Below are 25,083 nucleotides of genomic sequence, written 5' to 3'. Positions count from 1 at the left end.
ATTTCCAAAATAACAGGGTGGGAAATAGACAACAGGCCAGAAATTATTATCTTAGGCAACCACAATAACAACAATAAAATGGATGGAATGCCTGATTTAATCTCACTTACCTGCAGTTGCTCGGGCCGCATCCCAATCCATTGTTTTTAGCCCTCTATGTCACCTCAATTAGGACCCAGCCATATGCAAATCAGTCTTGACCCTGCTCCAGTCTGAATAGTCTAGACCGAACAGCCAGGCCAGCTCCTCACTGAACCAGAAAACAAGCAACCCAGGACCGGTTTAGCCCTTATTATGGGCTCATCAGCTAGGTATAGCATGATTCCAATGCAACAGGGAGCACAGGGAGCACAGGACCCACGTCTGGGCTAAGTTAAGGTTATTTCCATCTAATTCTCACTTTTGTTGCTGTTGAGGTTCATTGGTGGGTAAACTAGTAGACTCTCTCTCAACACTGTCTCGGTATTCCCCTGGGGTGAGATGGTCATAAGGAGACCCATGGGTAAAGACCGCCTCTGTCCACCTTCTGACTCGGACCACCACATTGATCACCTCCTCCATCGTCTCCTCTTCTTTCCCTTTAAAAGCATATTCTCAACATCTCTAGACCACCATATAGTCTGCCAAAGAAACGAAAGGCAGAGCAGGAAATTTATCATATCGTTGTTGCAGCACTCCTGGGTGTACAGCAGGGGAGTTATCAGCACCCTAACAAACTGATGCCATCCTCCGTAACAACCAACTACATGCCTTTTCAAGCGTTCCCCACACCCCAGAATCTCTCAACCCTGGAACTCCTCTGGTCCTCCTCCAATTTACCCATGCTCAACCATTATTTTATTTTTTTACTTTCCTGGTGCCGACTCGGGCTTTCAGCCCTTAGCTCCACTGCCTTCTCCATTTCCTGCCAGGCAGTGGGTGCCAAAGTAGCTCCACAGCCCAGCGAGGCCTGTGGCTCTACTACTACAAGGCAAAGAGGTCTTCCATGAGTTTTAGTCACCCATTTCCCAAGACCTTTTTATTGCAGGTGACAGCATCAATTGTAGCTACAACTCAAATAGGGCAAGCAGAGAGTAAGGTAAAAGAAATAAACAAACAGGAGAGCAGGGGTAAGAGCTATCGGAGGGACCATCAACCTTAACCCACAAGCTGCACTGGGCACTCGGAGCATGTTGCTATGTATCACTTCAGTACAGAAGAGCTGTATGGCCATGGTGGGAGGTGCAGAGTATATGTTCAAGTTCCACTTATGCCACTAATTCCCAAGGTCCCCAGTCACTGATGATCACTCGAGTACATAACACACATTTTATTTTCAGTGATATAACAGTTCTAACACGCTCACCTGACCGCCTCTGCCACATTGTTTGATGTGTGCCCAGATAAGGCATCATGCAAGTTCCGGATGAAGAAGTCTCTGTAGTCTTCTGGAAGTGCCATAAATGTGCCACCCATCACAATAAACTCCACTTTGTCCACACTGTGACCCAGCTGCTTCAACTGCAAACAGACACAGAAGGTCAAAGGACATCCTGCACTATTTGTTACAAAGCAATGCAGCAATGGTCATTGGGAAAACACATTTTCCCCAAAATATAAAATGGAGAGAGGACTTTAACTAATGTGTATATTGAGATCAGTGACAAAGCAAATCTGAAATTTAGTTTAATGTCTGAATTCAAATGAAATTCTACTAGGAACAAAAAAAGTCTACTGTACACATTTGTTGGGAATCCCATGTGTACACTTGAGTCCCAAAAATTCTGCACTTCATGCATCTTGATTTTGATATTCTCTCAGGGTCAGAATTCTTTAACACCTGATTCAGCATTTGTGTGTTTCTATTAAAATCATCAACAAGTCTCGTGTGCACTTCACAATGGTAACAGGATTTGACATCTACCATATGTCAGGCCTATTAGTGTATTCAAGATGACTTTGTTTTAGTTTAAAAATATTCCTCCTAAATGTCATTGGATCAGGAGAGTCAATGTATTCTGCAAAGCAGAGAGTCATACATTTCCTGCTCCTCAAATGCTGGTTGTTTCCGAACCATGACAGGAGTAGGAGTAAGAATGCCTGTGTGAAATGGATCAGGAATTACAGGTTTTAGTTGATAAGTATTGCACCCAAAATGTAACTTCCAAGTAGAAGGAAGCCTTAAGTGTCAAATTATAGGGTTTATCTGCTCAATTACAAAGGAACAAAAAAGGGAAGTCTCAATTTGAAGGGTAATGAGTGAGCAGAAAGGAATTGAGAAGACAACCAAACACTATCTACAAGACTGAAATTTGGTGATGGAATTCTACATTGGTGAGCAGCTTTAACCAAGGCTATCTTTACCTTATGAAGGTTATCCAAGACAGTACGTCTTTTAAGCTAATAATATAATAAGCATCCACAGGAACTGAAGGATCAATATGTGGAGAAGTGAGAAAAGTTTTAGGATGATATTCTTGCGGGCAGAAAATAAAGTGACATCTTGATAGCACTATCCTTTGCATTATTGCAAGCAAACAGTCAAAGTGAGGTATTTCAACCAATTATTTTATGTAGCATTACTATACCATTGTAGATACTGTTCCAAACAGTGGTAGACTTTAATTTTGGCCATTAGTCTGGTGATGAAATCCAGAGGACAGAGCTCTCTGAACATCAAAGGCTGAACACAACACTGTCCAAAATGGGATATGAACTTGCGACCTCCATCAGAGACTATTATAATGGGTAACCAATGCAGTTGAAAACTTTTGAAGAGTAATTATTCAGCAGTAATCTTAGCAAAAAGAATCTCTTTGAATGGAGAGAAATAACCGGCCAACTTTGTCTACGGTGGCTTGGTACGTACAGGTGTTGTGGAGAGGGCAATGCCTTTTTATTTTGGTAGGAGTTGTGTCTACGAGGCACATGGGCCTCACTGAGTAATGGAGATAAGAGAGAGTAGGACTAGGAGTAATGTGATTACTGGTAAGTAATAGAAACAATAAACTTGTTTACCCCAACCGTACTTACCAAATTTTGCACAGTGTGAAAAACATCCTATATAGTGATGAGGCAAAATCTTTTCTGTAGCCAACTATGCAACCAAAACATGATAACTTTTGTTTATGGCGTTTGTTTTCAGAGACTGCAAATTCACATTCCAAACATGTAATGAAAACATCTGCATCTTTTTAAATTAATTGCCGTCAACCCCATCAATTGTATCTAACAATATTTTGCATGCTGGCAACAATAAGCAATAGCAAGTGCTTAAAAATAACAGCCTCCGGAATACTAAATGAAAACTTAATTAAAACCAATCATTGCATTGTGTGAAGTGGGGGAATATGGATAGCTTGACAGGAAGGCTTTTGACAATTTGAGCAGTCAGGCAGGGTCAGGAGAAGGATACAGTGTAAGTAGGGGTGGAGTGAGAGGGATGATATTTACTGGATACTGTAGGGAATCATGGGCAGGTTAGAGACCAAATCTACATGCTGGCTAGGGCACAGAAAGTCAGTGGGGATGGAAAGGTAAAATGTGTAAGGTCCTTTGAGGGGTGGATAGAGAACATGGGCAGAGCAGCAATGGCCACAGGCCACGGGGCTATCCGCCACTCCTTCAGCTTCGTCGCTGTTGCCAACACACATGTGAATGGGCTACTGTTGGGTCAGCTCTTTTCTAGGAGGCTGCAACACAAGAGAGGATGGTAGACTAGGGAGGGGCAGAGTAGAAGGAGGCGAGACGGTTGAGTAACCATCTAAGGTTAACAGAGTTCACTTAAATCCCATGGGGGACTGCTGCACAATGGGACAGGGGTGATGAGGTCCATGGTTCTAGGACAGTGCTTTAAATGGACTGGTTCTCATAGGGAATGGGTACCTGCACTTTTTTAATGTGAAAGGGAGAGTATATGCATTTATCAGCATGGCTCAATCGTTTTCATTTGGGCCTGTGTGGAATTCGTCGGGACCCGCGGTGGTAACATTTAAAAAATAACAAATGAATTTGGGCCCATCACCCATGGGCATGCATCGGGCCCTACAGTTAATATTTAGGCCTTGGGGGGGCTATATGAGAAGAACATAAATTGGGCCCGCCACCCATGCCACATATGGTGGGCCCTGGAGGCAAAATAAAACTAATCATATTTGGGCATTACTTACCTAACCATGGCACTCCAGCCCACCATCACCCTACCCACAACCAAAGCAATAGTGCCCCTTTCACCCCACAACCACCTGCACTCCACTTCATCACCACCCAAAACTATGCAACAGGGCCCCAATCCCCACTAACCCACCCAAGACAGCAGTCCCGCCCTCCAACCCACCACCATCACTGAAAACACGATCACTCATCCTGTCACCCTACAACCAAAACACGACTGTAAGAAAATGGAGTATTGGTTGGGAGGGGAAGCACTCACCTCAAGTAATAATCACAATCCATATCAAGGCGAAGCACTAAAGTAACTAATTAAACCAGAGCTCAACCCCCTGGTAGCTGTGGCACAGAGCAGACAGGTTTATGTTTGAGGCAATGTATTAATGTAGCTAAATAAATAGCTTCTAAAATGCTGCTAAATTATATTTTTTGTGCTGCTAAAATCCTGTTTTTGTGCTGCAAAATTTTCGAATCTCTGCTGCAATATCCTGGGTGGTGGGGGTCTATTACTACAACCTGTAGCAAGAGTATTTTCAAGGTTCTGAGGGATATGGAGAAGTTGTAAATCACCAAATGGTTTTGCATGTTGAGCCTTTTGCTACGCATGGACTGTGTAATAGGTCATATAACTCTGAACATCCTTTTAATTGAAGGTCACTAGAAGGAACACAGATCTAAATCTAGAGTGGAAGTAACTCCTCAGTGCACGGATATGGCTGAGTCATGCTATATTCTTAATAATTCCTCCACAAGTATTTTTGTGGGAATTAACAAGGCCTTTTGAGACAGTGTTGAATCAGTCTATTTTCTAAGTCTAATCTAGATCTTCATGAGCCCCTTAACTCTTTCCCAAAAAGTTGGACTGCTCCCACAAATCGATGGTGAAATTTTGTTCTGTCTCAGTAGGAGACTCAGTATGTTGGTAAGACAGACCATGTATGATGATGGTCTTTGAGTTGGGTAACTAGATGAATAAAAAGTTATAGAAAAAAAAATAAGCCCACCAACTGTTTTAACACTGCAAATTGTGTGTGCATTATACATTATGATGGTCAGTTTGCACTTCAAAAGGTTTTGAGCCACTGTGAGAAGATGTTTTCATTTTTTAAAAGCATGTCTCATGATTAAAAGCTCTCTTTCTAGAATGGACTCGTTTTGTTCAAAAGGACATTGAGTATTCGAGAGATAGCAGACGGGGTGTTCTAAGTCATCATTATCATCATCTTGTTTTTGTTGAAAGGCTGCAGCTAGCACTGTTTTGGAGGCATCAGTCTCAACAATGAATTGAGTAGAGGGCTTAGGATGTCTATTAGGGCACGAGTAAAGAACAATTGAAGTTATTTAAAGTTTTTTTTCCTCCAGATTGCCACAAAGGATTCCTTTCTTGATAGCCTCTTACTTGAGGATCCTGGTAATATTACTTGTACATTTAGAAGAATCTGCAACGAACTGTCAGTAAACATTAGCAAGCACTAGAAAGTAATGAGTGTTCTTCAGGTTAGTAGGAGTAGGATGGTCAAGAATTGCAGGAATCTTACTTGGTTCCACAGATATTCCTTCTGGCTTCAAGAAATATATAAGGATATTCGACCTTTGGTTTTTCAAATTCATATTTCTCAAGTTTAGAATGGAGTTGGTGTTGCTGAAGCCTACACACAACTGTGGCTTGCTATGTTCTTCAAGATTTTTGAGAAAAGTAAGATGTCATTGAAGTAAATCACGACAGAGAAAAAAAAGTCTATGCAACTTTGAAAAGCTGTATAGGAGTTAGCAAGCCCAAAGGGCATTACTCAATACCTGCAGTGTCCAAAAGGGGTACGGAAAGCTGCATTCCATTTTTTCCCTCCTGTGTTATGTGAAAATGTGATAGGCTCCACGTAGACTGAGTTAAGTAAATATCGCCCAAGCTTGCACACGTTCCAAGATATCATTTATCAATTATCAAGGGCAAAGGATAGTGATATTTTATGGTCACTAGTTTAGCCATTGATAATCAATACAATTTGGTAAGTTTTGAATCTTCTTTTGTATGAAAAACACAGACTCCTGCTGGGGATGAGAAATGAATTACCCGATTTGGAGATTCACATGGAAATACATCTTTAGGGTTTCTTTCTTCTTCAATGAGATGCACTAGATTTTTCCAAATGGAATAAATGCTTGAGGTTCAGCTGGCACAGCACAGTCAAATTCTGAATGAGGAAGTAAAGTAAAAACTGAAGCCTTTACAAAAACGTTGGAATATTCTTGATAAAGAATGGGTCAACTTAGCAACTGTAGTAGAAGAAGGAATTTTAGAGACATCTTCAGATAAAATTGAGTAATTCCCAATAGAAAAACAATGCTCATGGCATAATTGACAAGATGCTGTCAGAGTATGGAAAGCCCAGTTGATATAGGGAGTATGTCTGCACAGTCACAGTTAAACAAAAACTACAGCATATTTTGGGGATACAATTAAATTAAAACACAAAGGGCCAGATGTATCAAGCGGTTTTACCCATTCTATGTCTATGGGAAAATGTGTACGTACATCAGGTCCAATGTCTCTTAAGGAACGGCAAACAAAGCTTGTAAAGGTGTAAACATTTCCTTTAAAGACCAGAGGTCCAGGGCACACCTTCAATAGTTTGAATATGCCCTAGTTTGCTCTCTGGTCTACATGGAATATTGTTGTTGAGAGCCCAATCATCATAAATCTATATTTATGAAACACTGCTACCTCAGAAAGATGGAACTCAGATCACCAATCCGTCATAAGCATGTATAGACATTTGTAATGGAACAAAATGATTAGTGGAAGTGTAATTTGAACCCACATATAAGGAAGTGACTAATTACCAATCTCTTCCTTCCTTGCAAACGACAAGACTTGCCATTTTCTGAATTCTTTTATGGCTTAAATCTTTATTGAAGCAGATGTCAATTGTTGTATACCAGCAAAAAGGAGCTGTGCGACCAAGCGGGCCTCGCAGGGCCCCAGTGCAATGGAATGACATACGAAGTTACAAGGGAAACAGTCTATAGAAATATGAGTAGCAATACAGCCCCCCACTCCAGCCCAGAAACAGAAAGAGAAGAGAAAGAAAGGAATAGGATAGCGCTCACCCACCTCCTCCACCATCCCGCCCTGTCTATATATGAGCAGCACCCTAGCCCGAGGGGCTAACCTCTGAAGTAAGAGGGTTCGGTGTCGTCAGACGCAGAAGGCGCCGGTAACTCGGGCATGTCAATTCCCTAAAGTCCTGTGCTAAAAGGGCCAGAAATGGCTGCCATAATTCACTAAAGCTGGAACCTTTGCCTGCCATTGTGAGCTAGATCTTTTCCATGCCTAGTATATGCCACAGTCGATGAAGTCACCCGGAGTGTGTTGGGATACGTGTGGATTTCCAATGTGTGAGGATGTTTTGTGTGGCCGTGCCCAGCGCGAGCGCGATCTGCTTCCCCCTCATGGATTTCAAAGGATAGGTGAGCGGGTTAGGGACCCCTAGAAGCACATACTCCGGGAGCCGAGGGAGCTCCGTGTCTAAGTACTTGTCGATTTCATCAAGGACTTGAGTCCAATAGGGGGTCAGTAATTCACAGTCCCATAACAGATGGACAAGTGTACCCACTTTCCCACACCCTCTCCAGCAATCTGGACTATGCGCGCTATTGAAATTGTGCAGTCGCTCGGGAGTGTAATACCAATAATACGCTAGCTTAGTAAAGGTTTCAATGAGACCGGTGTGAGTCGCAGTGTGTCATGCCCTGTAGCAGATCCCTTCCCATTCCTTACTGGTGAGGTCGCGGCCCAGGTCCCTTTCCCCATCGGGCTCGACCTGCGTGGAAAGTATGAGTGTAGTGAGACAGAAGCATTCTGTAAAGTCTGAGATTAACTTCTTGTCTGAGGAACGCGTTATCAACCATCGCTCATATTGGGTGAGATGTCTATGAGCCTGTGATCTATTGTCAGGGTGGAAGGCCCTGTGCCGCAACTACAGGTAGTGCAAGCGTTCAGATTCAGGGAGGCCATAGTCAGTGTGCAGCTGTGTGAAGGGCACAACCCCATCTGTATCGAACAGAGTACCTAGCGTGCGGCAACCAGTGGTTCTTCAGAGAGGGAATGAGGTCTATCTCATCCCCGGTCCAAAGTCATAATTGCCAAAAAGAGGAGTAAGTGGGGAAGGGAAATTCGTCAGCCCGTGTCATCTGTTCGTCTGATCCCAAACCAACATGGTGGAGCGGGTCACATGAGAGGTATAAAGATTGGAGGGACGTGGAGGCTTCCGAAGGAAAGGGATCTTCATCAGAGAGGTGCCCACTATCGCACGGTCCTGGAAAAGCCAGTGTTTCTCTGACTCAGCCCAACTCCACTCCGCTAGGTGTCGTAACTGTGCAGCTTTATAATAAAGCGCGAGATTAGGAATCCCCAGACCCCCTTCGTTTGGAGGGAAGAAGCTGACCAGCCGCTTCATTCTTGGTTTGCGACCCTGCCAGATGAATTGAGAGAGTTCTGATTGCACCCGCTGAAGCCAACCGGTGTGAGGCTGGAGAGGGAGTGTTTGAAAGAGAAAGAGGAGTTTGGGAAGGATCGTCATTTTGACTGCGGCATACGTCCCAACCAAGAGATCGGGTAGTGTTTCCAGCGCCGCAGTTCCGCACGAATGTGGGACTGCAGGATGTTGTATTTGACCGACCTAGTCGTTTGTAGCGTGGGGGCTAGCCGGATTCCCAGATAAGGGACTGTGTCAGTAGACCACTGAATTGAATGACGCTCCTGCAATTCTGCCAGCCTCTGAGGCGAAAGAGAGAGAGATTTAAAGCTGTGAACTTTGTGACGTTGATTTTGAACCCAGACATCTTCCCAAAGGAGTCCAGCTCCTCCAGAAGGGAGCCCAGAGCAGTTGCGGATCTGTCAGGGTGACTAGGACATTGTCCGGGTGTTAGAACTGGGATTTCTGGTTGGCTAAGGCGTGCGCCAAAGCCAGGCAGAAACCACCACTCTAGTCAGGGCGAGGAAGTTACACGCCAAAGATAACCCCTGCTCACCCCCTTGGTAGCTTGGCACGAGCAGTCAGGCTTATCTCTGAGGCGATGTGTAAAGCGTTTGCGCGCGCACCCAGCAACAACACCCAAGGCCCACCACAAAGGAAACTCCACACAAGGTATTCTATAAAAATAACCTTTGTATTATACACAACACATTAGATAAAAATACACACTTTACAATGTGCCAACAGGCACGGGCAGAATTTACAAGGGATTATAAATATACAGGGGACAGGGCCACATGGACCACTGTCCAGAATTAGCACGTTTTGATATTCAGCACTTAGCACCAAATATAAAATCACTGTAGCACAAAAAAAAAATAATATTCCTATAGCACACAACCAGTACTTACTGGTAACAAGACAGTACCACCTACGCAACCCTAACCACTTTAGGAGACTATCACGCAGGGACTCAGAACCTCCCTAGTACCACCGGTACCAGGGGAACACTACCACCTAGGTATCACAATACCTGTATGGGAAAACACATATTACACATGATGCATAAAACATTCAGAGGTGCAGAACATGGTGAACACATGATGCAAGAGACATTCAGCGGTGCTCTGAAAGAAAACACATGATGCAGAAACTACATTCAGCGGTGTCATAAAAGGAAACACATGATGCATCAAAAATACATTCAGAGGTGTAGGTAGGAACATTAGCGTGAAAACTCGCATGAGCCACCACCTGTGGCAGTCCCTAGGCCAACTGGCCTTTGTCCAAGCTAGGACACTCTGTCTCAGCCAAGCTGCGCCAGCTGCGCAAGCTAAAAAGTAATTCTTCCCAACCTAAACGTTGCAGCTGCCCACTAAGTGCTGGGCAGCTGGGAAACTGAGCATGGACACCCCCAAGGTGCCCTGGGACACGTAGGAGCGGCCCGCTGCCTTCCGGGGCCGCTCTACTCACTAAGAAATGCCCCCTAGAGCCTCGGGCTCTATGCGACCAATGCGCCTTCTGAGCACAAGTAATGCCGACCGTTGGAGCCTCACAGGACTCTAAACAACTTGCCCCCGTTCGTGGGAGCGGCCCGCTGCCTTCCGGGGCCGCTCTGGGTGCGACAGAAATGCCCCCGATCGTTGGAGCGTCTAGCGCTCTAAACACGCCTGCCCCCTTTGAGCCTCACGGGGCTCTGCCAGGTAGGGGGGCCACTCGAGGAATAGGCCGGTCTGGGACCGGCACCCACAGGCACACGCACGGAGTCCCCCAGCCCTCCTCACTTACCGGGCTGCTCTCAGGGGACTCCCGCGCTGACTCCGCTTCTCTTGGTCCCGGCGGACTCCGGGGCTGCTTCTCTGCGTGGAGGGGGCAGGCACCGACAATGTGCCTCGCGCCCCCCTCCGCTCCCGTACGCTTCTCTCCTCCCTCGCGGTCAGGATCCCAGGAGCACGGGGTAGGCTCCCGTCCGCTTCCTGGTTGTAGGACGAGACTTCCGTCCCGCGACACGCCCCCCAGGGGACGCCTGACTTCCTGTTTCGCCGGGGTAGGCTCCCGCAACTCTAAATCGGCAATAAGCGGGGTGGGCACCCGCCAACGATCATACAAGGCGGGGTAGGCACCCGCGGCCGTCCTCACGGCCAGAGGCACGAAAATCAGCGGGGTGGGCACCCGCTAGCAGGATCAAAGCACACACAGCGCTATAACGTCACGCACAGTGCTCCCAGCGCTAGACAGATAGCAGGTCCAGGCAACAGCGCGCACAGCGCTTACAAAGTTCAGGAAGCGCTCCCAGGCGCTATGGATCACCAGAAAGGTCCAGCAAAGAGTCCTCAAAGAACAGGGGGCAAAGGCTGGGCCCAGAGCCAGCACACAGGGTCCTCCAGCAGGGAGGCAGTCCCCAGTGGCGGTCTCTCCTGGCGCCCAGCAGCAGCAGGCCCCCCCCTCAGATGATCCTGTAAGAGAACACACCATGTAAGGGGACACAGCCCCTTTTTATACTATACAAGTCTTTGTCTAAGGTGCAGGGAAGGGGCGAACCAGTTACATCTGGTTCCTGAGCACTTTGTTTTGCTCAGCCCCTCTCCCTATTCACTGGCAGGGCTAGGGTCATTAGACGCACCACAGGGGCCGGCGCCAGCATTGTGTGGGGGAGCCCTGTCCTATTCAGGACCCAGGTACACTCCTCCCCAGCCATCAACATGCTAACTCCCCATTCACCACTGGGTGACTCCTCCTGACTCTGGGGAATTCCCTAGTCCGTCACCTGACCTCACCAGCCAATCGCCAGACAAGCCACACATTTCAGACTGCACACTGAAGTGCCCACTTCTAGAAGTGGCACTTCCACACCAGGTACATGCACGCCGCACACATCAACGCGCAGCATTCACTCACACGAGTCCGCACATACCAAACACGGGCCTGCACACCCCACGCATCAGGAACTACCGGGACACATACATTCCCCCATGCATTCCTATGGGAGGGCAGGCCAACCTCACAACACGCACGCACTTTACCCTGGGACACAGCGGTAAAAGTGCGCCGAAGTCAATAAAATCACTAAACCAAGTCACCCATAAAAAGCAAAAAAGTTTCGGGGTGAACCTGCCAGAAGGGCGGGGTCCAACACAACCCCCTTCCAGCCAAAACGCAGGGTAGACCAATTACCACCGTGAAGGTCTTCCCTGCTTTGGGCGACAAAACACGGACACAGGCCCGCAACGGCAGGGACACTCTCCGGTTTTACGCCACTCCAAACCCCTGGAGTTCCTTCTAAAGGAACTCGGCGGACCAACTGGGCTACCCCACTGGCACTCCTCAGCTGTCCGCGGCCAGGACCAGGCCCTAGGCCATCTAGGCGCCACTGGTCCTTGCCTAACCACAGAGTGGGGGGTAGTAACCCCTGGCACGTAGTGACCATTTTCCACTCTTCCCCTCATCAGGGCTGTTCTAAACATCCACTTATCTTCCAGCACAGGGTCTGTACCCTCAAGCTGACCACAAGTCACGGGCGAGGCTCTCCTCCCCCTACCTCTTCTTCTAGGGTTCCGTCCTATTCTCCTCTGAGAGGCACCCTCAGAAATCAACTTTCCCCCCAGCTCAGGACACCTCCCTGAGAACTGGTCTCCCAACCTAGGGTTTAACCCCTCAGGTTGCACCGGGGTCAGAGATGGGCTCTCCCACCCTCTGCACCCCCTTCCAGAGTCCTGCTCCCTACCAACTGGGGCGGTACATCCGGAAGAAGAACCGGTCAGGACACTGGTTACAGTAGTCCTACCCTTCAGGTCAGGCTGATCCGGAGCCTGGCCTCCCAACCTCTGGTCTAAAACCTTCGGTTGCATACTTGCCTGGCACTCCAGGACTTCTGGGGACTCACACAGTATCCCCCCAAGAGTATCATACGCCTCATATGTTGCATGACAGTCTGCCTGGCGCAGATCTCCCGCCCCCTGTCCACCTGACAGTGCGCGAAGATCCCCCAGGACAGACGTGTAGTCGCCATGGTCACCTCTAGGAGACTCAGCCCTACCGGCTGGTCCCTGACCCACTGGCTCCTCCACCGGGGAACACAGCCCCATGCCACTCCTCTCGCTGGACTTCCGCACCCTCCCTACTGGAGCGGTACTGCCGGACACCAGAACCACTGGAGCTCTATTTACAGAGACTCCAGGTTCTCCATACTCTTGGCGATCCTCCTCAAGTGGCCTAACAGGACAGCCTAGGCCCCCTACCTGGTGTTCCCTGAAGAAACCATCCCGGTTCTGAGACTGGGTTTCGGGCCTCTGGGGACTCAAAGTCACCCGCTCACTCCTACTCCGCTGAGATAGGCCGTGAACCCCTACACCCCTCTCACTACTCTGGGACCTAGCTGGGCTACTCTGCACCTCTACCCCCATCCAGGATGGGAAGATACCTGAGCCACTACTGTTGGAAGTACTCTCCCATACCTCCTCAGAACCTGGGGCACTTTCCCAGCGCTCTGCTTCCTTGGCCAGGTCCCATGGACTAGCAAACCCACACCCCAACAGGTGTTGGCGCAACTCGGGACAACAACCACTGAGCACTTGCTCTTTGATAATCAGATTGAACATTTCATCCAAATCTTCTACCGCGTTAACCGTCACCCAATCGCACAGTGCATCATAACAGTCATCCACAAAATTCCCCCAATCCTGGTGAGACAGCTTCTTACTGCCCCTGAACTTCAACCTATACTCCTCCTCTTGGGAAACAGGTACCAGACTGGGTGAACTGGGACTCTCTGCACTGGGCTCTCTATCGCTGCCACCACTGGACTCCACCCTCACTGGTGAATCCAGAAAACTACCACTGCGCTCTGGGGACAACTTACCCTCCAGAGCTAATCTCTCCCTGGCGAAGGCCCTCTCAGCCTCCGCCATCCTCTCCTCCACACCCAGCTGCGCCATCTCCTTGGCATGCTCTAACCTGAGCTTCTCCATGGCCAGCTGATGCTCCCTCTCTTCCCTCCTATCTATCCACTCCTCTGGGGACAGGTAAAGGGATGGGGTGCTGCTCCTGACACTGGACCTAGCAAGGGACTCCCTATCTATGGGGTCTTCACTTTCTACTGGCGTCCCTGTCAGGTAACCTTCCTCCTCTTCTGAATCTTCAGGGCTCCCCACAGACCCACCACCCTCTCGGCGTGCGGCCCGGGCCCTATCTTCCTCGCTGCGCTCTCGCTCCCACTCAACCTTTTGCCAAGTGATCAGGTTGTCCCTCAGTTTGGACTGGGTATCTAACTCACCCACCTCTATGCCCCTCTCCTCACAGAACCTTACCAGCTCCAACCTACTGTACCTAAACAGACTACAGAAATTAAAAGCTGGCTCCATTTTGGCGGACGTTCCTGAGAAGAGTTTAACACAAGGAACCTGAGTGTCTGAGCTAACACCGGAGTACATGATTCAAAAAGGACACCTTTAGGAGAGGAAATAATGGAACTTAAAAACAATAATCCCTAAAATGTGGTTTATCTAATGCAGAGTTTTGTGGTGTAGCCAGTCGCTGCTGCGGTACAGCGCAAACGCAAGTCCAAATCCCACCGCTGATCACCAATGTTAGAACTGGGATTTCTGGTTGGCTAAGGCGTGCGCCAAAGCCAGGCAGAAACCACCACTCTAGTCAGGGCGAGGAAGTTACACGCCAAAGATAACCCCTGCTCACCCCCTTGGTAGCTTGGCACGAGCAGTCAGGCTTATCTCTGAGGCGATGTGTAAAGCGTTTGCGCGCGCACCCAGCAACAACACCCAAGGCCCACCACAAAGGAAACTCCACACAAGGTATTCTATAAAAATAACCTTTGTATTATACACAACACATTAGATAAAAATACACACTTTACAATGTGCCAACAGGCACGGGCAGAATTTACAAGGGATTATAAATATACAGGGGACAGGGCCACATGGACCACTGTCCAGAATTAGCACGTTTTGATATTCAGCACTTAGCACCAAATATAAAATCACTGTAGCACAAAAAAAAAATAATATTCCTATAGCACACAACCAGTACTTACTGGTAACAAGACAGTACCACCTACGCAACCCTAACCACTTTAGGAGACTATCACGCAGGGACTCAGAACCTCCCTAGTACCACCGGTACCAGGGGAACACTACCACCTAGGTATCACAATACCTGTATGGGAAAACACATATTACACATGATGCATAAAACATTCAGAGGTGCAGAACATGGTGAACACATGATGCAAGAGACATTCAGCGGTGCTCTGAAAGAAAACACATGATGCAGAAACTACATTCAGCGGTGTCATAAAAGGAAACACATGATGCATCAAAAATACATTCAGAGGTGTAGGTAGGAACATTAGCGTGAAAACTCGCATGAGCCACCACCTGTGGCAGTCCCTAGGCCAACTGGCCTTTGTCCAAGCTAGGACACTCTGTCTCAGCCAAGCTGCGCCAGCTGCGCAAGCTAAAAAGTAATTCTTCCCAACCTAAACGTTGCAGCTGCCCACTAAGTGCTGGGCAGCTGGGAAACTGAGCATGGACACCCCCAAGGTGCCCTGGGACACGTAGGAGCGGCCCGCTGCCTTCAGGGGCCGCTCTACTCACTAAGAAATGCCCCCTAGAGCCTCGGGCTCTATGCGACCAATGCGCCTTCTGAGCACAAGTAATGCCGACCGTTGGAGCCTCACAGGACTCTAAACAACTTGCCCCCGTTCGTGGGAGCGGCCCGCTGCCTTCCGGGGCCGCTCTGGGTGCGACAGAAATGCCCCCGATCGTTGGAGCGTCTAGCGCTCTAAACACGCCTGCCCCCTTTGAGCCTCACGGGGCTCTGCCAGGTAGGGGGGCCACTCGAGGAATAGGCCGGTCTGGGACCGGCACCCACAGGCACACGCACGGAGTCCCCCAGCCCTCCTCACTTACCGGGCTGCTCTCAGGGGACTCCCGCGCTGACTCCGCTTCTCTTGGTCCCGGCGGACTCCGGGGCTGCTTCTCTGCGTGGAGGGGGCAGGCACCGACAATGTGCCTCGCGCCCCCCTCCGCTCCCGTACGCTTCTCTCCTCCCTCGCGGTCAGGATCCCAGGAGCACGGGGTAGGCTCCCGTTCGCTTCCTGGTTGTAGGACGAGACTTCCGTCCCGCGACACGCCCCCCAGGGGACGCCTGACTTCCTGTTTCGCCGGGGTAGGCTCCCGCAACTCTTAATCGGCAATAAGCGGGGTGGGCACCCGCCAACGATCATACAAGGCGGGGTAGGCACCCGCGGCCGTCCTCACGGCCAGAGGCACGAAAATCAGCGGGGTGGGCACCCGCTAGCAGGATCAAAGCACACACAGCGCTATAACGTCACGCACAGTGCTCCCAGCGCTAGACAGATAGCAGGTCCAGGCAACAGCGCGCACAGCGCTTACAAAGTTCAGGAAGCGCTCCCAGGCGCTATGGATCACCAGAAAGGTCCAGCAAAGAGTCCTCAAAGAACAGGGGGCAAAGGCTGGGCCCAGAGCCAGCACACAGGGTCCTCCAGCAGGGAGGCAGTCCCCAGTGGCGGTCTCTCCTGGCGCCCAGCAGCAGCAGGCCCCCCCCTCAGATGATCCTGTAAGAGAACACACCATGTAAGGGGACACAGCCCCTTTTTATACTATACAAGTCTTTGTCTAAGGTGCAGGGAAGGGGCGAACCAGTTACATCTGGTTCCTGAGCACTTTGTTTTGCTCAGCCCCTCTCCCTATTCACTGGCAGGGCTAGGGTCATTAGACGCACCACAGGGGCCGGCGCCAGCATTGTGTGGGGGAGCCCTGTCCTATTCAGGACCCAGGTACACTCCTCCCCAGCCATCAACATGCTAACTCCCCATTCACCACTGGGTGACTCCTCCTGACTCTGGGGAATTCCCTAGTCCGCCACCTGACCTCACCAGCCAATCGCCAGACAAGCCACACATTTCAGACTGCACACTGAAGTGCCCACTTCTAGAAGTGGCACTTCCACACCAGGTACATGCACGCCGCACACATCAACGCGCAGCATTCACTCACACGAGTCCGCACATACCAAACACGGGCCTGCACACCCCACGCATCAGGAACTACCGGGACACATACATTCCCCCATGCATTCCTATGGGAGGGCAGGCCAACCTCACAACACGCACGCACTTTACCCTGGGACACAGCGGTAAAAGTGCGCCGAAGTCAATAAAATCACTAAACCAAGTCACCCATAAAAAGCAAAAAAGTTTCGGGGTGAACCTGCCAGAAGGGCCGGGTCCAACACCGGGTAACAGCTAATGGTGTGAAAATCACTGCCAAAACGTATACCCATGATCTGGGGGTGCTCCCGAACTCTTTGCGCCAGGGGTTCCTTTTATAGGGCAAAGAGCAGGGGCGACAAAGGGCACCCCTGTCTAGTGCCTCTATGGATATGGAAGGTGGTCGACGTATGCCCATTTACCCACACTGCGGCCGCAGGGCCCCGATAGCAATTGAGAATGCGAGTCCTCATCTTTTCCCACAAGGCCAAAACGGATCAGCACTTGCTCAAGATAGGGCCAGTGCACTCGATCGAATGCCTTTTCGGCATCAATGGTCAGGAGCATATAATCTCCAGGGATGCGGGAAGCTTTTTTAATGAGATGGAGCACTAGCTTCGTGTTATCACTGGTCTGCCTCTGAGGGATAAAACCCGCTTGGTCGGGGTCGATGATACCAGGCATATAGGGGGCCAGGCGAGCAGCCAGGATGCTGGTGTACAGCTTTAGGTCAATATTTAAAAGAGAGATGGGCCTGTACGCCCGCAGAGTGTCTTATCCTTGCCGGGCTTATGAATAACCACGATAGCCACCTCGAGCATTGAAGGAGGGATCGCCCCCGAAGACGCAAAAGAATTAAAAAGATGAGTGAGAAGAGGAGCAAGAGTAGAGCAGAATTGCTTATAGAAAGTCGCCGTGTAGCCGTCCGGGCTAGAAGATTTAGCCAAATTTAAGCGCGAAATGGCCAAAACGACGACTTCTGGGCGAATCTCCCCCTCTATGTGCTCGGTCTGCGCCTGGGACAGGCTGGGAAGAGTAACCTGGTCTAGATATGCATCTATATCCTTCAGCTCTAGGTGCTGCCCATCGTACAGTCGTGCATAAAAGTCCCTGAACGTCTCAGCTATGTCAAACTCCTCTGTGTGTGTACGGCCTACATGATCCTGGATTACCTGGACTCCCTCACGCAGCCGGGTTTCCCTCAGTTTGTGCGCTAGTAGCCGACCACACTTGTCCCCACCGATGTAAAAAGAATGGCACAGGCGTAGCGCTGCATATTCGGCTTTATCACGATCTATGACAGCTAACTGCGATCTAGCCGCCTTCAACTGACGCCAGATACGAGGGGCTCCCGTTCGCCAGTGAATCAGTTCTAATTCACGCACTTTCTGGGTGTGGTCCTCCCTCTTGCGTTTGCGCTCCGCATTGTTCGCAGAGGAGAGAGCAATAATTGCTCCTCTAACCACTGCCTTCAGGGCTTCCCGTCTAGTAGAGATGAGCATGTCAGAGTTGTCATTATGGGATAGGTAGTCGTCGAGCGTGCGCTGAATCTGGGCAACGGTGTCCGTACGGTGCAGGAGGGTATCGCGGAAGCGCCACCTCTGGGTGGGCAGCTGGACGGGGTAAAGTCAGGGTAATCACTACAGGTGCATGGTCTGATAAGGCGGCAACAAGAACGTCAGAGGAGGTTGTGATGTCAGTGAGAGTCTTGGTGCCTAAGAAATAATCCAGTCGAGTGTAAGTCTTGTGGGCGCCAGAGTAGTAAGAATATTCCCTGGAGTGTGGGTGGTGGTGTCTCCACAAATCTATCAAGCCTAGATTGCCTAGTCTAGCTAGCCCAGCGCAGGAAAGGGCACCCACTTGACCATAGTGTTGCACGGATCTGTATAACTCATTATTAAGAACTAGATTAAGGTGTCCCCCCCAGGAGTAAACTACGCACAGGAGTCGCAGTAGCTTCGAGCAAGGCGTCATGGAGAATCCGTTCCTGTCTTTCGTTAGGGGCATAGATGGACCCTATAATCAGCGTGTGGCCCCCAATCAGGAACTGGTAGGCAAGTAGCCTGCCTTTGATTTCGGCCTCCTTCTGCACCACTTTCCCCTTAAAAGCCCATGAGATCAGAATCGCCACCCCCGCACATTTAGAGGATCCAGAGGATAAGAAATGGGTTGGAAATGCACGGGACCGAAGTCTGTGACAGTCTTTGGCCAGAAAATGCATTTCTTGCAATAGGCACACCTCAGCCCCTGAGCTCTCCAGATACGCAAGAATCGCTTGGCGCTTGATGGGATTATTAAGCCCCCGCACATTAAGCGTGAGGACTTTAAGACTATGAGGGGGCATCTACAGCAGGGGATATCTTGCGTGGCAAGGCATGCACGGCCTGGGGCAGGGCAGAGCGCTCGGCTGCAGCAGCGGATAGACATCGGGGAGTGTCTGTCGCCAGCTCGGGAAGCCATTCCCAGCAGCTGGGAAGCCGGGGAGGAGCGCAAGGGGGAAGAAGAGAGAAGGATAGCCCCTGAAAAAGAGAGAGAAGACCCCGGCACAACAGGTGCCAACAAGAAGCAAAAGTCTTGGTAACAGTCCATCTTCCGCGGAAGATCAGGTGAAACATCAATACGGGCATTACGTGGACAACTGCATCCCCCGTCCCCCCCCGGCCACCCAAGGAACAGCAAAGCTAAGAGATCGCTACAAGGCTCAGGCCCATCACGAGGACTGTGTCTTAGCAAGGGTTAGTGGCAATGTCTCAAGGGCATCCTGCTGTCCCTTTGCGATCTCTTCTGGTTCCGGGCTCGGTGGGTGGGGCGGCGTCGACATCGCTGCTGCCTCCAGGGCGGCTTTGCATCGTCGGGTTCTCGGTCCTGTGTGTCGCCGCTGTCGTCCTCATCAGGAATTTCAATCCCCAGCACCCTGCTGGCCTCCGCCAGGGAGTGAAGTTGGTAGAGTTTGCCTTCGTAGCAGAATATAAGACGAAATGGGTGGTCCCAGGAGTATGGGATGTTGCGTTGGCGAAGAGCTGCAGTGATGGGGTGGAAAGTCTTATGTTTTTGAAGTGTGAGGGCAGTGAGATCCTGGTAAAGAACCGGAGACTGATCCCTAAACGTGAATGGATGTTGTGCCCTGGCCTTCCGAAGGATTTCCTCTTTGGTGCAAAAATCATGTACACAGACTAATATGTCCGCAGGTGGGATGTTGTTGGAGCAGGGGTGACCCACACGGTGTGCCCGGTCGATCCGGAGCTCAGTATCCAAGGGGTTACCCAGGATGTGATTGAAAAGTTCACGCACAAACAGGAATATATCGCCCGCCTCTGCGTTTGGTCTCACTCCCCGAATCCGCACATTATGATGTCGGGAGCGGTTCTCCTAATCCTCTAAGTGAGTCTGGAGGTCCACCTGTTGGTCAAGAATGCGGATAAGTTCCTGCTGTAAGAAGGAGACCTCCTCATCGCGCGTGTCACTTTTGTCCTCCAAAGCAACCACCCGGTCCCCAATGCTATCTAGGTCCTTTTGGACGTCTTTAAGTTCCACAGTGAGGTCCCGCTTCACAGTGGGTAGATCATCCCGGAGGTCCGAGAACAAGGATTCCAGGAAGGCCCGCGTGACTGGGTCCTCCCTAGGGCCACCCATAGAAGTTGAGGTAGTGCCAGTCTGTTTTGCAGAGTCCGATGACATTCCCCCTGTGGGCGCGTGAAGAGCTCCTGGAGTGACTTACACTTCTTCCCCCGCGTGGAGGCCATAGTGCTGCCCAAGCTGGGAGGGGGTGCAAGAGAGGTCGCGGGCTATATGCCACTGCACTGCCCCGGCCAAGCACCTGGGATGAGCGTTAAGACGCCAAGAAGTGTGCCTGTGGGGGAATGCCGCCTAGCAAGAGAGACTCAGGGCCAGACAAATCCGGCAAGGTCACCACAGGCCCCACCACCGCCTCGACCAACGCGGTGGGGCAGGAACGGGGGCACTCTCAAGGCTGGGCACTCCCAGTGTCAACAGAAGTAGAGGACCACTCCAGCCCCGCCACAGTGATGGCTCTAATACTGATTATACGGGAGACCCATCAAGATGCACAGTCCACCAAGTGTGAAGACAACAAGGCATCACCTCCCGCCCAAAGCAACCGCCACCGGTCCTAACTGGCACTCGCAGTCCAAAGGCCCTTCACTGTTGGCGATGCACAAGAACCAGAACTCACCACCAATGCCCACAAGGGTACAGTCACAGCCACAGGCGTCCATCGCTCCAAAGCGAGAAAACGCTGTGCGTATTCTGGATGGGGGTCAAGCGGGGAGCCTCCAGCCCACCACAAGCCACACCCGAACCTAGCCGGGCCGCCTCTGCGGTGAGCTGGGCCCCACCCTTGGCGGCCCCTTCTATCAGCAGGCGCACGCATGCCCCCTGCTCAGGCTGCCAGCTTAGGGATCTTGCGTGTTGTCCCTCCAGTGGACGTGGGGCATCAGCCAAAAGTTCTCCTCAGGGCGCTGCAGGTAGGCGGCAAGCTCTGCCAGCTGCGATGGAGGGATCCACGTGTGGCACGCTACGAGGCCGTCCCAAGTGCTCCCTGTCACCTCAGATGCTCTCCAAGGCCGCCGGGTGGGTCCCCACGATGTCACAGGCAGGAAAGGACCTCCGCCGTCGACCCCACCGTCTGCCGGCTCGAATGCAGATGAGCACAATCTCGGACTCACGTCCCCACTCTCCAGGCGTGGTTACAGGGTGATGGGCAGGCCCCCCGCGTAACCACCTCGCAGCTCCTGGAGTCACCGCCAGTGCCAGTCGCGGCTCCTCGTACCATCTGCCGCAACGTTGATGTGGTGAGCTCGGTGCCCCCGGCTGAGAGAGGGGCCGAGGCACCAAACACAGAGTCACCAGCCGCCGAGCCGCTCCGCATCAGCGCCGGTCTGGCGCAGTCCTCAACTTAAGGCCACGGCTCTGCCTCCAGTCGCAGGCCTCGATCTCGTGTTCGGCGTCCTCCACTCCACACCACAGCCCAGGGGGTGTTCACCAGCGAAGCGGGGGCCGCCGACCCCCAGCGCGCAGTCCCGAACAGGATTCCAGCCCAGCATAGGCTGCTGCTGGCCCAAGCCTGATATCTCCCCGGACAGTCGGAGGGAGAGACGAGAGGACACGTCTCACCTCGCCCACATCTTGGTAACGCCTCCTTTCTGAATTCTTTTAAGGACATAAAGGACATTCTTAGAGCAGATGAGGAGAAACACCACAGTAAAGGCGCAGATTGTTTAATCTTCTTCTAACCTTTTCCACTTCAGACAAAGGATCCCTACTAGTGTCAATTGGCATAGAATCTTCTTCAGAAATATTGTTATAAGCTGAAGAAGATTCATCCACCTTAGGAAAAAAGATTTTACGTAAGGAAGTAAAGTTTGGTTCCTCTTGATCTTCACATTTCATTTCTTTATTCCAATAACCCATGTTCATGGATTAAAACTGTCTCAATCAACTCTGCAAGAGATATGGGAAAAGAGGATCTCACAACAAGCCCTTTATTTCTTCTTTGAGTCCATGTCTAAATAAGGTATTTTGGGTTCTTTCAATCCAGGTTGTATCTGCTGTGAGCTAAATAAATCGTTTGATATATGATTAGATATCAGAGCTTAAATGGTGAACATCACACACTATCTCCTACACTGAGAACTTTCTATCAGGTCTCTCAAACATATTTTGGAAAGAAGCAAGAAAGGTACTGCTATCATCCAAACTTGGATTGAGCTGGAAATCAAGGGGGTGGCCTAGGCTAGGCTAGCCCCAGAAAGACATCTAAAAAGATGGGCAGTCATTGCATGGTCAGCGGGAGACTGAGTGGGTTGGAAGGCAAAATGAACCACTAAAGGGTTTATAAAAACCTTCAACATGGTCGGATCTCTGGAGAAACCGTACTCTACGACCGACCATAGGAAGGTGTTTGGCAGCCAGATTATGTTTAAGAGCTGCATTCTCCAATCTCAGCTGCTGCAACTCTTCCCTGTTGGGTGGATTCAGTGCAACAGCTATATGTTGAAAAGGATACATGCTTAAACTTGGACTTGAGACACATTTGTGTCGCAATTGTAGAAGCAAGAGGACACCTTCCTGTTGTCACAATGTTGCCTTGCTTTTTCAGACTTCACATAACAGCAACAAGAGCCAACAAAAGTGAGATAAAAGGGCATAAAAAACTCCTTGGAAAGGATGATGGTCCAGAATGAGCAACAGAAGAGCTGTCTTCTATCTTCAGATATAGATATAAAATTATATGAAAGAACTCAAGATAAATTACAGGCCAAGATTCTAATGTGCCAACAGCAGAAGGCTGAGACCAAGAAACAAAAGGGACAAAACTCATCGGTAAAAATCATTAGCTTCAAGAGTGGGGAGGACACATGAAGAAAAAAAAAACATTGCAGGGGTGTTCGCTATGTATGGAATGGCAGGTTCAGGCTTCTTGAACAGGAGGAAACAGGAACATGAAAGGAAGAAGGCTCAGAACATAAAGGATATGATCCAGCCATGATGGATTGGGATACTGAATGTACAGATAGCCATACTAATTTGGGGATAACTAAACTCCCCATTTCCTGTTTACTGTTTCAAAGAAGAATATACAGCCATGGTTAAGGCACCAAGTAATTTAAACTTGATCTCTCACAAATTGCTGTGCGAGTGGTAAAACCTTCCTCTGTTTCTAGGACCCATGTTGGACCATCAGAGTCTCTCATGCCATCTAAGCACCGATATTGGGACCAGACTACTCTGGCGTGGTGTCAGCATGAAGAAAAGGTTAGCCGATTATTAGACCTGTCAGCCCTTTGGGTGGTCCCTCCTCATCATTATTTATTTTGTCCCACTTTTGCCTCAAACCCTGTTATAATTTTTCCTTTTTGGGAACCACCAGACTTTTTAGTGTTGATGCAGGATCAGGGAGCCATTTTCCCTACCCCTGGAACTTCTGTCTGAGGGCCTGAGACACAAAATGGTGGCCACCCATTGTCACCTGTGACATCATGAGAACCCACTGGAGATTTCTAGAACCTTCCGTAACATTCTGGAACCCTGTGACAGTGAGAGGCAGTTTAGAATGTTGGGAGGCCATCTCAGAGTGGCAGTTGGCACCTGACTGGTGAAGAGAGAGGAGCACAGAACTGAAGGAGGAAGGAGTGAGGCAGCAGGGGTGGAAACTTGTGCCTGGAGTGGGGTCCAGAAACCCACCCTTGATACTAGTCCCTGCTGACTGAGCCCAGCCTGGAGCCCCGTGTGGGAGAAAGCAAGAAAAACCATCTTAAGGACCTGGACAGCCGGAACAGGCCTTAAAAGTAAAGAACAGCAAGTTCCTGACCTGGTTACTGGTAACTTCCTGAAGTCCGACGTCGAGAAGCCTGGAGACCTGGAGCCCGAGGTGGAGAAGCGGCGCTGACTGGAAAGCAGACGTCGTACCCGGAGCCGCCAGAGGTCGAGAGAGGGCGCCGACGGAGGTCGTGGAGACACCAGAGGTCGAGGAGGAAGTCACCTGAGGTCGAGTGTGCGGCGTCGACGGGGGAGTGAAGTCCGCCCTCCGGAGTCGCCGGAGACCGAGGTGAATCGTGCCGGAGGTCAGGAGTGGAGATCGCACTCCGGAGTCGCCGGAACCTGAAGAGAATCGTGCCGGAGGTCGGGAGTGGAGGTCGCACTCCGGAGTCGCCGGAACCTGAGGAAAGGAGCACCGGAGGTCGGGAGTGGAGATCGCACTCCGGAGCCGCTGGAAGTCGACATCGAGCCAAGGCCGCCCGACGTCATCGAACCGGAGCCGCCCGAAGTCGACATCGAGCCAAGGCCGCCCGAGGTCATCGAACCGGAGCCGCCCGAAGTCGACATCGAGCCAAGGCCGCCCGACGTCATCGAACCGAGGCCGCCGACATCGAACCGGAACCGCCTCCCGGCGTCGACAAGAACTGTCATTGAGCCGAGGCCGCCGACATCGAACTGGAACCGCCTCACGGCGTCGACACGACTCCGGCGGCGTCGGAACTTCATAAAAAGGGCAGTAAGTGGAATAGAGGGCGCCTAAGGCCCTGTGAAGCCCTAAGAGACCATCCTAGAGGCTAGAGAGGTGCTGGAACCAGCTTGATAGTGCCAGGGGTGAGCTGAGACTAATACAGAGGGATTGTGTAGTGTGGGAGAGCCAGATCTCTAGATTCCCCCTTGATCTACCTCAGTTTAGGCCTCAGCCTTGTCCAAGCCATGTAGTACATCCCGCAGGTCATCCAAAACTCTACAAGCTGGGATTGGGCCAAATCATCCCATAGTACCTCAGGAATGTGAACTGATTTTCAAGTGTCACTGTTGGCTTTTATTATTTATTGAGAGCACTGTATTTATTGTATTTATCCTATTTATGGCCTCACAGTATTTATTGCCTCACAGTATTTATTGTTTCACAGTATTTATTGTCGCACAGTATTT

At 50.4% G+C, this 25,083-nt stretch overlaps 1 protein-coding gene across 1 annotated transcript in view; it reads right to left on the bottom strand.

Moving 5' to 3' along the window:
• The window catches only part of ELP3 (elongator acetyltransferase complex subunit 3), a 797,912-nt gene that overhangs the window by 597,288 nt on the left and 175,541 nt on the right, over positions 1–25,083 (bottom strand). The window contains exon 7 of the mRNA XM_085613064.1: positions 1,346–1,500. Within this exon, the coding sequence (XP_085469190.1) occupies positions 1,346–1,500 (155 nt within the window). The remainder of the gene's footprint in view (positions 1–1,345; positions 1,501–25,083) is intronic.

Source organism: Triturus cristatus, chromosome 6, assembly GCF_964204655.1.
Source record: "Triturus cristatus chromosome 6, aTriCri1.1, whole genome shotgun sequence".
NCBI classification, from domain to species: domain Eukaryota; kingdom Metazoa; phylum Chordata; class Amphibia; order Caudata; family Salamandridae; genus Triturus; species Triturus cristatus.
This window is presented reverse-complemented; position numbering and strand designations above follow the sequence as displayed.